General features: G+C 42.8%; 2 protein-coding genes across 2 annotated transcripts in view; one reads left to right on the top strand and one right to left on the bottom strand.

Moving 5' to 3' along the window:
• LOC125088868 (zinc finger protein 665-like) overlaps positions 1 to 4,744 on the top strand; it is a 577,134-nt gene extending 572,390 nt beyond the window's left edge. The window contains 2 exon segments of the mRNA XM_047710444.1: positions 1,009 to 3,387; positions 3,390 to 4,744. Of these exon segments, the coding sequence (XP_047566400.1) occupies positions 1,009 to 3,387; positions 3,390 to 3,523 (2,513 nt within the window). The 3' untranslated portion in view covers positions 3,524 to 4,744.
• Positions 1 to 15,042, bottom strand: part of LOC125088865 (zinc finger protein 345-like) — a 256,962-nt gene that overhangs the window by 72,303 nt on the left and 169,617 nt on the right. The window lies entirely within an intron of this gene.

Genomic DNA, 15,042 nt, shown 5'->3' with positions numbered 1-15,042 from the left:
TTTATGGTTTTCTGTATGTTGGAGCACCCTTAATTCCAGGTCCGTTTCCCACTTGATCATCTTGTAAAAAGGGAAAATGTGCTTTTGATTCAGTTTCCTCTATTTTATTGTGGACTTTGAGTGAATATGCGTCACAGGTAGAGTTTTGCAAACTTCGTTCTTTGTAGTGTCTTCGTCTGGCTTGCATGAGCTGGGAATGCTGGTGCCACAGAGCGAGTGTTCTGCTAGTTTCTCTGATCGTCACTCCTTGGAAATGTTTGAGGAGATTTGCAGTCCTTTCTCCTTCAATGTCTGTTTGAATATCCAGTGAACTCATCTGGCACACAGTTTTTGTTTGTTGGGCTTTTTAATTTTTTTCCCCTTTCTTTCGGCTTCATGTTTGCAGATCAGCTGAGATTTTTTTTCTACTTTTCTGAGTGATGGAGTATAAATTGGTTATACCTTTTTTGAAATGTAAACTTGTCTTTTATTAACAATTTGTGGACACTGATTATCCATTGTTGCCTCTTATAATTACTTTTATTCCTACAGTCAGTTACACTGTGTCTGCTTTCACTTCTTCACCTGTCATTTTAGTTGGTCTTTTTTGTGTTATTCTTAATTTAGTTCATGGGCTGTCAGCGTCGTTGATCTTTTCTGCCGAACAACTCTTCCTGTGCTTGATATGTTCCTATTTTTACTGTACCCTATTTGGTTCAGTTCAGTCTTCTGTTTCTATATCCTCTATTCTTATGCTAATTTTGAGCTCATGTAACCCTTTTCCTGATTGTTAGAGATACAGGAAAGTGATTTGTGCTACACCATGACCATATCGCAGAATTCTCTATTAGACTCTGTGCTCAGTACGTTGTGTGCCATGTTGTGCATCCATGGAGAAATGAGGTCCTGATGACTCCTTCTCAGCCATCTTTCTGACTTTGATTGACTTGATGCTTCTGTATTCGAAGTCATCAGTATATTCTTCTGAATGTAGTAAGTGCAATGGTTTTATTATTTGGTATCTTTCAGCTGTATCGTCACATGACACCCAGAGTTTCCTGCTAAAGCGGAGTATAGAAGGTTCTTTCCAGAAGGTATCAATGCACAGATACAAACATAGTGTTGTTGAGATTTTACACTTACGCACAGACTGGGACAATGATGGGGAGAGAGAAGGGCATCAAAGAAATTCTGGGCGACACACCCAAACCAAGGCAATTGCCCTTAATGAGAATCTCACTGCCCCAAATGGTGAAGGATATAAACCACTGTGGAAAACCTTCCTTTTTAAGTCAACTGTTTCTGCAGAGCAGTGTGTTTCTGTCAGCACAAGCTCCAATCAGATATTCAAACATAGCTATTTGTGGACAGACCATTTGGCACATCTGGAAAGTAACCTAGTCCATGCTGAGAATAATGATTTGAGCCATTTGGAAGATTGGACTGGCCTGACCTTAAATCAGAGATTTAGAAATGAAGAACAAAGTGCTCAGTGGGATCCAATCGAGAGGGGCTTCACCGAGGAGTCGATCCTCCAGAATGACCAAAGGCTTTTCGCTGGAGACAGATTTGCTCAATGCACTGAATCTCAGAAAACATTGAACCAGGGCTCCAGTGTTCACCGATGTGTCAGGGCTAGGTTTGCAGAGAACCATTACGAATGTGATAAATGTGGGCAAGGCTTTTATCCAAGCTCTAACCTCAGTATACTCCCTTCAGGAGACTGTCTTCATAAAGGTAATGAATGTGGGAAAGCTTGTAACCAGTCCTCCAGTGTTGGTGATCATCAGAGAATTCATGAGGGAAAAAGCCCATTCACATCTAGTAAACCAGGGACCATGTTTACTCAGTCACCAAGCCTAAACATCAATGAGATAATCCCTCAGGGAGAGGAAGCTTACATCTTTAAGGAATGTGGTAAATCCTTTGACTGCCCCTCAACACTATCTCAACATCAGCGAATGCATACTGGAGAAAAAGTATACAAATGTGAAGAAGGTGGTCAAACCTTAAAGGACTGTTCATCAATAAATGGTCACTTGCAGATCTATTCTGGAGAGAAACCTTACAAATGTCAAGAATGTGGCAAGGCTTTTAACGATCACTCAAGTCTTAATAGAGATAAACGAATTCATATTGCAGGGAAAAATTACAACTGTAATGAATGTGCCAAAGCCTTTAAATCATTCTCAGAACTTACTCAACATTGCAAAATACATTGTGGAAAAAAACCTTACCAGTGTCAAGAATGTGGCAAGGCCTTTAAACATCCTTCACACCTTACTCAACATCACAGAATTCATACTGGAGAGAAACCTTACCAATGTCAAGAATGTGGGAAGGCCTTTAATATGCACTCTCACCTCACTCGACATTGCAAAATTCATAGTATAGAGAAACCCTATAAATACCAAGAATGTGGCAAGTCCTTTAATTTGAGCTCAGGGCTTACTGAACATCAGGGAATTCATAATGCCAAGAAAACTTATGAATGTCAAGAATGTGGCAAGGCCTTTTATGACAGGTCAACCCTTCCTCAACATCACAGAATTCATACTGGAGAGAAACCATACCAATGTCAAGAATGTGGCAAGGCCTTTAACCACAGCTCAATCCTTACTCGACATCACAGAATTCATAGTGGAGATAAACCTTACCAATGTCACGAATGTGGCAAGAGCTTTAACCGGAGCTCAGCCCTTATTCAACATCACAGAATTCATAGTGGAGAGATACCTTACAAATGTCACGAATGTGGCAAGGCCTTTATCTGGAGGTCAAGTCTTACTGAGCATTACAGAATTCATAGTGGAGAAAAACCTTACCAATGTCAAGAATGTGGCAAGGCCTTTAACTGCCTTTCACACCTTACTCGACATCATAGAATTCATACTGGAGAGAAACCTTACCAATGTCAGGAATGTGGCAAGGCCTTTAATGTGCATTCACACCTCAGTCAACATAGCAGAACCCATAACAGAATGAAACACTATAAATACCAAGAATGTGGCAAGGCCATTAACTGGTGCTCAAGTCTTACTCAAAATCAGGGAATTCATAATGGAAAGAAATCTTACCAATGTCAAGAATGTGGCAAGGCCTTTAACCACAGCTCAGACCTTACTCGACATCACAGAATTCATACTGGAGAGAAACCTTACCAATGTCAAGAATGTGGCAAGGTCTTTAGCCACAGCTCAAGCCTTACTCAACATTACAGAATTCATACTGGAGAGAAACCTTACCAATGTCAAGAATGTGGCAAGGCCTTTATCCACAGCTCAACCCTTATACGACATCACAGAATTCATACTGGAGAGAAACCTTACCAGTGTCAGGAATGTGGCAAGAGCTTTAACCGGAGCTCAGGCCTTATTCGACATCACAGAACTCATACTGGAGAGAAACCTTAACAAGCCATGAATGTGGCAAGGCCTTTAAGGACAGCTTAGCCCTGACTTGCATCACAGGACCCATCCCGGAGAGAAACCTTACCAACGTCAAGAATGGCATTAGGCCTTTACAGGCATTCCATCCTCATTAAACATCATAATATCCATACTAGATAGAAAGCTTACCAGTGTACAGAATGTAATAAGAGGGGCACCTGTGTAACTCAGTCAGTTAGGGCGCTCACTTGGGCTCAGGTTATGATCCCAGGGTCCCAGGATTGAGCTCTGTATCGGGCTCCCTGCTCAGCAGGCAGCATGCTTCTCCCTCTCCCCCTGCCTGACCCTCCTCACTACTTGTGCTCTCTCTCCATCTCTCTGTCAAATAAGTAAATAAAATCTTTAAGAAAGAAAGAAAAAAAGAATGTGAGAAAAATCGGTTAAGGAGTGCTCACCCATTCATGCCTATGAGAATTCATATTGGACCATAACCTCACAAATATAACCAGTGTGGCAAGGCCTTTATCCAGCATGCACGCCTTCTAAACAGAGAATTCATACTGGAAAGACACCGGATGAATAATGTGGCCAAACCTCTAGCAGGCACACAACCCTTACTGCACATCACAGAATTCACCCTGCAGAGAAAATTATGGATGTAATGAATGTGAGAGAGTGCCTAAGGACTGCTCCCTCCTCACTGCCTATGAGAGATTTTATATAGGAGAGTAAGTGTACAAATACTAAGAATGTGTCTGACCTCTCAGTGGGACTCCCAACTTTCTTCACATCGTTGTTTTCATACAGGAGTGAAAGTGTGAAATGTAAAGAACATGGCCAAGCCTGTAACTGGAATTCAGTGCTTACTCAATGTGTCAAAATGCATAGTAGATTCAAACCCTTGGAACATCGTGAATGTGGAAAGATTTTCATTTTACTATACATTGGAGCACACACCAGGGGAGGCATTAAGGAAAGTCAATAGAAAATTAGCAGTGTTTAGAAAACTATTTAATTGAACATCACGTGCCAATAAATGTTAAAGAAATCAAGCCAATGGAATACATTATTCACTCTATTTAAACATTACTCTCTATGAAAATAGTGATTATAAGGAAAAATCGAACTTAAACACTTAGAAAATGTATGTGGTACTCTCAACAGATTTAGTGGATTGACTTTTTCATATATATAAGGATTTCAGTATTTTTAAATTTTTTACATTAACCCTATTTGAGATTTGTGACTAACTATTAATGTATTTCCTCTGAAATCACTCCAGAAAATTCTTCCTTTCCTTGTGGGTGTGTAAGACCACGTGGTTGATTGTTGCTACATCAAATTAGATGTCCTGCTCCATTAAGTGGGACTCGTGTGTACCTACTTTTCCATGGAAGATGACCGTATGATAGAAAACAGATGAAGTATATCTCAGTGGAGATGGTGCTTACGGTTATAACATTGATATAAGATTCCATGGGATAGGTGTTTGGAGCACACACTTCTGCATGCATTGAAACTAAATAACTTCCTCAATATTAGAAATAAGAGGTTTTCCTGATTGTTCTTTAAGGAAAAAGAGGTAGCCGGTCAGTAAACTACCAATGTATCTTCCTAAGTGCAATTGTTAGAGAGTATGACTTGATGTGGTTAAATGAGGAAACCCTGACAGATGACTGCAGGAGGGTAGCTAACTCTTCTTTACAACGCCATACCATTGAACATACACATTTCTGAGGAATGTACCTCAGTCCTGAAATTTTTGGAAATAGGTACTCCATATCCTTCTGAAAACACTCGAATGCTTTTGCACACGTGTATTCTGTATTTCGAATGGTGACAATAGAGTGGATTTGAAATGCATAACTTAGTGTTTGTGTGTACTTGATATATTTTCATTAATAAAACCTAGTGTGTTTTAACATCTGGATATGGTTGTGTCATGAATGATGTGTTATCCTACGTCTAGTGTTCATTTATCTCATTGAAGGTTGTAGGGATCTAATCGAATCAATCACCTATATGATACTGGAGTAAAATAATACACCTAGGAATCCATTTTCTCTGAAGGTTTAAGTTGTCTGAAGGTTTAAGGGATATGTGATTATTTTTCCCCTAGTCTATGCTGTGATTTTCTCCTCTTTGTGAATACAATGATATTAACCGTGGGTGTATTACCGAGGTATGTAACGTAGAGGTATTGTTGGTGTTTTAGCTCACATACTCCATGATACCGCTACTGGGCATCGATTTTGTGTAGCGAGCAGTTTTGAAGGTCCTTGCACTGACAGGAGCCATTCTCAAGAGTGCATTCCCCAGTCACCACACTGCAGGGTGACAAGTTAGTGGAACATCTCATATGACATCTGCACTCCGTTCTTGTGAGCCACCATCTCTCTTTCTCCCAATGCTTTCCCTCCCATGTCCCTTAGAGAAGACTTCCCCTCCCCCAGAGCTTCCCTAAATCTGTTTCAGTCGGAATGGCATATTCTGGACTTAGACTTGGGACTCTCTAGCACTGCACCATGGCCCCAAATGAAAGCTTGTGCCCCATGTCCTACACTGAGTGGTATATCGATGTGTCTATGAGGTACACATGCGCCTATGACCATGCTATGTGTGTCATAGATACCCCATAAGAAAGAGAACTCTATCCCAATAGGAGTGATGTGGTAGCCCAGGGAAGAGACAGAAAATATTCAAGATGAAGAATTAGCATGTAGAGGAGGAGAAGTGTCCCAAGTTTCCCAAGTGACTCCCTAGAAAAATAACTTCTACTTGTTTATGACCTAGTTATCTCCAGATCTCCAGTTGTATTCGCCCTCATTTTTCTTTCCAGCTACATAGGCACCACAACCATTCTTTTTTGCCTGTGCTATGGAGAGAGTGTCCTCAGAAAATGCTTCACTGAGATTAGACAGATGGAAAGCTGATGGGTATTAAGACATTTAGCACGGGGATGTGGGATGTGAATCTAAATAAAATTTGAGGAAGGTACCATCCTTCAAGAGAAAGACAAGACCTATTACAATGAAATGTGAGGAACTCTCCCGTGTGGGGAGGGACCTGGAGGTGGCTCCCTTTAGTCACTGTAAAGGCACAAGGAGCTCTTGCTGGTGTCATCTGATGAATACATGTAATGGGGGAAAGAATTGGCTAATGTAGGTTTCTCAGGAGTAGGGAAGTCCTGCTTTATCCCGATGATTTGATTAATCTCCTGTGTCTTCCTGAGGACTAATGCTGCTGGATGTCAGTGATTACACTACTTTCCCTCCCTAGATCCCTGACAAGGGATAGAGGAGGGTATTGGATGATGCAATCATGTGGGCAGCTTTAAGATGTCACACAGTAGAATAGATATTTAAGATGAAGAAGCCTTCTGGACAGTAGAACTGGCAGGATCTGCAAGACACTTGCTGTGGTTGCTCCCAAGCCCTCATTTCCCAGGGAGATCACCCCAGTCAAGGTCAGATCCAGTGTGGTTGGGTGATCTTCAGGGAAGCGGCTTCATTGCTGTGCGGGACTTTTCCTCCCTTTTCTCAGCACCATAATGAATGTAGTTCTGTACTTTGGGTCTTTGCATGGCATGGATTTGTTGGTGAAGCAGTTCAACAGTGAGAGGCAGTGAGTATATCTGCTTGAAACAGTCCAGCCCAAGTGTTCATTGACCCCTCAATGAATAAAGAAGAAAGATAGAAATCAAAAGGCATATTTATAACCCTAGAAGGGATGAAATCTTGCCATTTGCCACAAGATGGATAGAGCTAGAGTGTATTCTTCCAAGTGAAATAATTCAGAGAAAAGCAAGTATTGTATCATTTCACTCATGTTTGGAATTCAGAAAACAAAACAAGTGAGCAATGGGAAAGAAAAGAGAAAGGGAGAAGCAATGCATGAAATAAACTTTTTTAAAAATGATTTTATTGTTTTTACAAAGAAGCAACGGAAGGAGTGGGAGTGGGAGAGGGAGAAGTAGGCTCTCTGCGGACCATGGAGCAGGATTTGAGGCTTGATCCTGGAACCCTAGGATCGGGACCTGAGCTGAAGACAGCGTACTCAAAAGTCGTTCACTTTCTCCTTCCTAGTGTTGTTTTTTTTTTTTTTAAGATTTTATCTATTTATTTGACAGAGATCACAAGTAGGCAGGGAGGCAGGCAGAGAGAGAGGGGAGGAAGCAGGCTCCCCACTGAGCAGAGAGCCCCATGTGGGGCTCCATCTTTGGACCCTGGGATCATGACCTGCGCCAAAGGCAGAGGCTTTAACCCACTGAGCCACCCAGGCGCCCCCTAGTGTTCCTAACGCTAACTTTTTTATATACACAGTCCTTGTACAGTAACTTTTTAATTTTTTCTTTTTGGTTTATGACAACTTAATTCTAGGATTTATTTTGTACTCTTAACATAGAACAATTGCTTTTTAAAAATTCCTATGAGATGGGGTGCCTGGGTGGCTCAGTCGTTTAGCGTCTGCTTTCAGCTCAGGTCATGATCCTAGTGTCCTGGGATCAAGCCCTGCATCGGGCTCCCTGCTCTGCGGGAAGCCTCCTTCTCCCTCTCCCACTCCCCCTGCTTGTGTTACCTCTCTCGCTGTGTCTCTCTCTGTCAAACAAATAAAGTCTTTAGAAAAAAATTCTTAGAGAGAGAGTACACTTGTTACTGGTGGTGTTTGGGGAGGGGAGTGGCAAAGGGAGGGAATTTTAAGTACCCTCCACCCTGGGGTCAGAGCCAATCCCGGGGTTCCATCTAACGACCCTGAGATCTTGACCTCAGCCCCATCAAGAGTCAGCTGCCTATCCTACTTAGCTACTCAGGTTTTCCATCTTTTTAAGTAATTTATTTTGATTCCAATTAGATAACATAACATGTTTTCGGTTTCAGGTGTCGAATTTAGTGATTCCGCAGTTCTGTACCTCCCCCAGTACTCACCAGGTGCATGTACCCCTTAATCTTTGAAATGGAGTCTCACTGAAGCATGAATGCAGCCGTGTGATTTTCGTTCCACTTGGTTCTTTTATGTGGTTTCCCGTTTCAGTCACCAGGACTGCTATAGAAAGCCCACTTCATCTTTTACGGTGAAACACCATTCAGTATTTCCTGGAATGGCTAAAAGAAAAAGGATAACACCAATTTTCAGTGAGAATGTTGAGGAATTAGAATTCTCATATCGCTCATGGGAGGGTCAAAAGACATTCACTTCAGAATGTGTGGCAGTTACTTATGAAAGGAAACATTTACCGACTGCAGGGGAACAATTTGTCACCCTAAAATGTGTGTGGCATAAGCATTATTTTAGGCTGGTTATTATAAATAAAAGGCACATAAAGGAAAGGCTCTGAAATCCTGTGTTTACTTTTGGAAGACTTTTGCATTTGTAAGGAAAAGCTCCGCCTGTAAGGTGTCTCTGTGTAGCAGAAAGAGGGAGAATGTGTCTCCAGAAACTCTGATCAGTGAAGGCATGGATCTTCATCTGTCACCACAACAGCCTTGGTTAATGTGCTTGGCCTGGTCACCTCCCCAATTACTTCCCAATAGGATCACGTGTGGAGTTTCAAAAAGGATCTCCTCTGTTGGCCTCCCCCTCAGATTCTGCTGGTCAGTTTGGGTGGAAACAATCCTGTTGCATTAATTAAGGGCTCCAGGTGATTCTCAGTGAGGCCAGGGGTAAGCAGGAGGGCTTGAGGTTATTTTATGAGAGCGAGAGCAGGCTTTGGCTCACGGAGAGGCAACATGGTCTCTGCTACGTGAGTCTGGGAGGGTCAGGTCCATGCAGCACATGGTGCCTATGCGCTCTCTGTCTCTCTGGGCATTTTGGGAGGGGAGCCCCCCCGGAATTAGAGAGGGAAAGTTCAGGGACTGGTGTTGAAGTAGGACCTCCAAGTTTCTGAACAGCTCCGACACAAAGCACTGGGATGTTGGGTCTATCTGCATTTTGGAGTCTTCAGGCGAGCAGTTTACAGACGAAGAGTTTGTATTGGTGGCTTGAGGGGCACTTTTTCCTGATGGAGCTGTGACTGCTCTACAAATACCTTATGAGAAAAAAATCTACAGGATGAAGTGAAAGAAGGAATGGCCGGCCAGTTCTCAGGTAAGCCTGGCATCCCAAGTCAGAAGTCTAGTCATGTTTTTCTCCTGAAATTCCTTGCATTTAGAAAGTGCAAATGTTGATTGCTCTAGTTGTGAAGTTTCTGGTGCATGTGTTCTTGAATGAAGTATTCATTTTCTGAAGTGATACCAGAGGCTAGGTCTTTAGAACACTACTCCCCTCTATCCTAGATATACCCGATCTCCCCTACATCCCTTCTCTGCCTTCTTTCCAACCTGGCTCCAGTAGGCCATCAGCAGTTGTCACTTTGAATTAAAGTCCTGCAACTATTGAAAATATTCCCTTGGTGGCATATCCAGAGGGGAAGATGTGTGGCGTCTAAGATTCCCGTTGCTGATGAGGTCTGGTCCTGGTTTATCAGGGAGGGATAACATTTCTCATTTAGGGCCTGTCTGGATGCTTTACCAGGTCTGTGTAGCCCAGGAATAAGAAAATGCACAAGTAAAATGATGGTCCATGACTAAGGTTTTACAAGATATCATACCTGACCTCATCATGACACCACCTTCAAGATCCTGGAAACCTTGCTTCCAAATTCATTAGAGATTTCTATTGTTCCCTCAACCCCCTCCCCCACTGAGCATACATCATCAGTCACTGCTCACAAACCCAGTATAGCTCTTTCTACCCACAGGTCCTGTCCCCATATTTAATAATACCACTTTTTTGCACAAAAGACATCTCAATAACTATTTCATCATTCACTCCTGAACCCCAACATTTCACATCAAAAAAGCATCTCAAGAATTCTTTCTTGACCATTGGCTCCTGTCCCACATCCCTGTTTGCACTGAACTGGGAGAGCTCTCACCTTTGTGTAGTTGATATATTTGACTTCTGGGGGTGGAGGTTCTTAGGCAGTCAGCCCTCTGTCCCATTGGTTTTTCTTTTCTCCACACTAATGCCATGGACATACACTTCTTCTTCTTCTTCTTCTTTTTTTAAATAGCAAGTTGGTTTTTTTTTTAAAGATTTTATTTATTTGACAGAGAGAGATCACAAGCAGGCAGAGAGGCAGGCAGAGAGAGGAGGAAGCAGGCTCACTGCAGAGCAGAGAGCCCGATGCGGGGCTCGATCCCAGAACCCTGAGACCATGACCTGAGCCGAAGGCAGAGGCTTAACCCACTGAGCCACCCAGGCGCCCCCAAGTTGTTTTTTTTTTTTTTTAAGATTTATTTATTTGACGGAGAGAGAGAGATCACAAGTAGGCAGAGAGGCAGGCAGAGAGAGAGGGAGAAGCAGGCTCCCTGATGACAAGAGCCTGATGTGGGGCTCAATCCCAGGACCCTGAGATCATGACTTGAATGGGAGGCAGAGGCTTAACCCACTGAGCCACCCAGGCACCCCTGGACATACACTTCTGTTTAGCTCTTTGTGTTTTCAGAAAAAGAGAAAAATCACATAATTAACATTTTTTAAAAGATTTATTTATTTATTTGACAGACAGAGATCCCAAGTAGGCAGAGAGGCAGGGAGAGAGAGGGAAGCAGGATCCCTGCTGAGCAGAGAGCAGGATGTGGGGCTCCATCCTAGGACCTTGAGATCACGACCTTAGCCAAAAGCAGAGGCTCAACCCACTGAGCCACCCAGGTATCCCCATAATTAACTTTTTGAGGGCCTTAAAATCCTGAAATATGATAGATCACAAATGATCATTGAAACAAAACTTTTCAATGAAATACCATGTTGAGGAATCATGGATTAAAATGGCCAAGAAAGGGGCCCCTGGGTGGCTCAGTGGGTTAAAGCCTCTGCCTTCGGCTCAGGTTATGGTCCCAGGATCCTGGGATCCAGCCCCACGTCAGGCTCCCTGCTCAGCAGGAAGCCTGCTTCTCCCTCTCCCACTTGTGCTCCCTCTCTTGCTCTGTCTTACTCTGTCAAATAAATAAAATCTTTTTTACAAAGTATGGATGTGTGCATGAAAAGTAAATAGGTAGATCAATTGAGTGCCTGGGTGGGTCTGTTAAATAAATGCCTTCAGCCCAGGTCATGAACCTGGAGTCCCAGAATTGAGTCCCGAATAGGGCTCCCTGGTTTTGGGGGCATCTGCTTCTCCCTCTGACCCTGCCCCCTCTTGTGTTGTCTCTCTCATTCTCTCTCTCTCTCAAACAAACAAAAAGTAGATCAATTTTATTTAGACCCCTTCTTGTTTCCCTCATTCTTCTCTGGTTTGACACCTGCTGTGAACACTGTTTTAAGGTCCTCTCTGTGTATTGACCTGCATGTCATTTTAGATAGACTCTGTAAAGGTCAGACAACCTGGGTGAAAACCTGATCCCTTCCATGTTACTGGATGTCTGAGAAAATATTCCCATAAAAATAGAAGAATAATGTGTGTGTTCTGAGATTTTTATTATTCATACCCATTAATTTATGAATGACTGGTAGATGGTCTCGGGTAACTAGGAAATGGTGAGAAAGGATTGTTGTTGGCTTTCTTGCTCTTCCAGTAGAATCTATAATGGCTATAAAACCCATTCAGGGAGCACCTCGGTGGCTCAGTCGGTTAAGCATCTGCCTCCAGCTTGGGTCATGGTCCCAGAATCCTGAGCTGGAGGCCTGCATTGGGCTCCCTGCTCAGGTGGGAGTCTGCTTATCCTTCTCCCTCTGTAACCCTTGCCATCCTCAAGTCGTCTCTTGTGTTCTCTCTCTCAAACAAAAAAAAAAAGATTAAAAAAATAATTAAAAGCATTTTTTTGCCTGTTCCAAATCGTCCAAGACTTCTTACCTTAGAGTTCTACCTCCTCTTCTTCAAAACTTTATCCCTTTGCCCACAAGATACTGCCTTGTTAGAAAGGTAGACTCTAGGCACCTGGGTGGCTCAGTCAGTTTAATGACTGCCTTAGGGTCAGCTCCTTATCCTCGAGGCCCCGCATCAAGTCCACATTGAGCTCACCGCTCCACGGGGAATCCTCTTCTCCCACTGACCTTCTCCCCTCTCCTACTCTCTCACTCTCTCTCTCAAATAAATAAATAAAATCTTAAAAAAAAAAAAAGGAAGAAACGCAGACTCTGATCCACCCCAGTACTCCTGAACAGAATATGCATTTTCACAACATCTCCAATGCACGGTTTTGAAGTTTAACCCACTAAGAGATTCCACCTAAGAAACAGATACAATTTTATGATGTAAACACAGTGGTAAAAAATGTGTATGCCTGTGTTGATGCCTTCATTTGACAAGTTATCTTGGAGAAACAGAGCATTAATAATGGTTTTGTGGATCCTATGCCATTCTCTTACCGCAAGATTAGAGAATCCATTAGAGCATATTACTATGTTAAAAATTATCTTCCTGTGGGGCGCCTGGGTGGCTCAGTGGGTTAAAGCCTCTCCTTCGGCTCAGGTCATGATCCCAGGGTCCTGGGATCAAGCCCCGCATCTGGCTCTCTGCTCGGCGGGGAGCCTGCCTCTCTGCCTCCTTGTGATTTCTGTCTGTCAAATAAATAAATCTTTAAAAACAAAGAAAAAAAATTATCTTCCTGTGTAAAGTAGAAAATTCACCTAAGCCAGAACTAGTTGTCCTGGTATAACTGAACTAACATGAGTTCGCTGATTGGTGAGTCACAGAAAGTGTACTCGGTAGGGGTTGTCACACCAAAAAAAAAAACAAAAAACAAAAAAAAACCTGCAATTTGCAGCAAATAAGGAGGCAATAGGAAATAACTTCCAAAGTAGAGATTTACAGAGCAAGGGAGAATGATTTCTTTTTATTTGGGGTTAGGGTAGATACTTAGAAAGCGGATCCTTGTCATCTTCTATAGAGCTGGTCACAAGGGGCACAAGTGCCTCAAGAAAACACTCCTCTACAGGCTTTGCATTTTACCTACATGAGTTTGTGCTGCTCCTTGGGTGGAGATTTTAAACTATCATGAGATAAAGGGAACTAACTAACTCCCTCTTTCATCTTAGGTACATTATGAACTCTGCCGGTGGCCACTTGGTGACTGTGGTATTTACTGTAGGGACAGCTCACATTCAGGGACGTGGCCATAGAATTCTCTCAGGAGTGGGGACGCCTGACCCACACTCAGAGGCAACTGTACAGGGATGTGATGTTGGAGAACTAGGGACACTTCCTCTTCTTGCGTGAGGAAAACTCCTTCCAGATTTCCCAAACCCCACTCAGGGTTGTTTTTGTTTGTTTGTTTTTTGGGGGTTTTTTGTTTGTTTTTTTAAAGATTTTATTTATTTATTTGACAGACAGAGATCACAAGTAGGCAGAGAGGCAGGCAGAGAGAGAGAGAGGAGAGAAAGGCTCCCTGCCAAACAGAGAGCCCGATGCGGGACTAGATCCCAGGACCCTGAGATCATGACCTGAGCCAAAGGCAGAGGCTTAACCCACCGAGCCACCCAGGCACCCCCCACAAGGGTTTTGTTCCTTCCTGTGAAGACTGTCTCTTTGGAGATTCCTCTTTGAACACTGGATTTCAGATGCAGGCAGAAAGGGAAATAAGTACGGGTTTGTACATGTAGAGAAGAAACTTCAGCTTTAGCTTCCCTTCCTTAAGGGAACATCATCACTTCTATAGATGAGTGTCAGTTCTAAATACTGAGGGGCATAAAATGGGCACTTCTCACATCTTCTACTTCAATTTCTACTCTTTATTATTGTATTTCATACTTGGAAGTGGAGGTCAGGATGTGAACTTTGGAAATCCCTCCTTCATGTTGTAAAGGGGCTGTTTTTCAGCAGCATTTGGGAAAACATGTTTTTGATTTTGCAGTGTCCTGTCTTCTCTCCTGAGCACAGTCATAACTGAAAGTTAGAATCTCCAGCAGTACTCCTTTCCTTTCTTTTCTTTAAGAAAGAGAGAAAGTGCAAGGGGGTGGGGAGGGTCAGAGGGAGAAGCAGACTCCCCACTGAGCAGGGATTCCTGATGCGGGACTCCCATCTGGGAAACCAGGATCATGACCTGAGCCAAAGGCAGTGGCTTAACCAACTGAGCCACCCAGGCACCCTACCTTTCCTTTTTTTTCTAATAAATAGGTCTCATTGTGTCAAAGCCAGACTTGGTCTCCTTTTTGGAACCAAAGAGGGAACCTAGGGATGTGATGAGAAAGGATACTGTATCCCTCCATCCAGGTAGGTGGGAATGAATGAGGCACATGACAGAGGGGAGGTCCAAATGCAAAGGAAGACAACAGACCTTAAACTGTGGTTCGAGTAGCTGTCTGAATAGAAATTAGTTTAGAAGTGTGGTGTTATTTCTCTTTCTTACAGAGGGGCAGATGCCATCCAACATTCTTGGTCTCTCATTCTCTAAGGCTTCTCCTTCAGTGCCTGTCATGGTCCATCACATTCACAGGGAGGGCCTCCATAATCTGAGAGTTTTTCCTCTTCTCCCTCTCTCTCTGCCTGCCTCTCTGCCTACTTGTGATTTCTGTCTGTCAAATAAATAAAATCTTTTTTTTTAAATAAAATCTTAAAAAAATAAAAAAACTGATAGTCTCAACTGCATCCAAAATTTTTCTGCTTCTCTCCATTCCTGCACACACCTTGTTTCTGATATCACAAATCCTATCTTTTATGTTGTGTGTTTTATTACCTATATTTATGATGTCTTATGCT

This window comes from Lutra lutra, chromosome 17, assembly GCF_902655055.1.
Source record: "Lutra lutra chromosome 17, mLutLut1.2, whole genome shotgun sequence".
Classification (NCBI taxonomy): domain Eukaryota; kingdom Metazoa; phylum Chordata; class Mammalia; order Carnivora; family Mustelidae; genus Lutra; species Lutra lutra.
The sequence above is the reverse complement of the archived record's forward strand: the minus strand, read 5'-3'. Positions and strand labels throughout refer to the sequence as shown.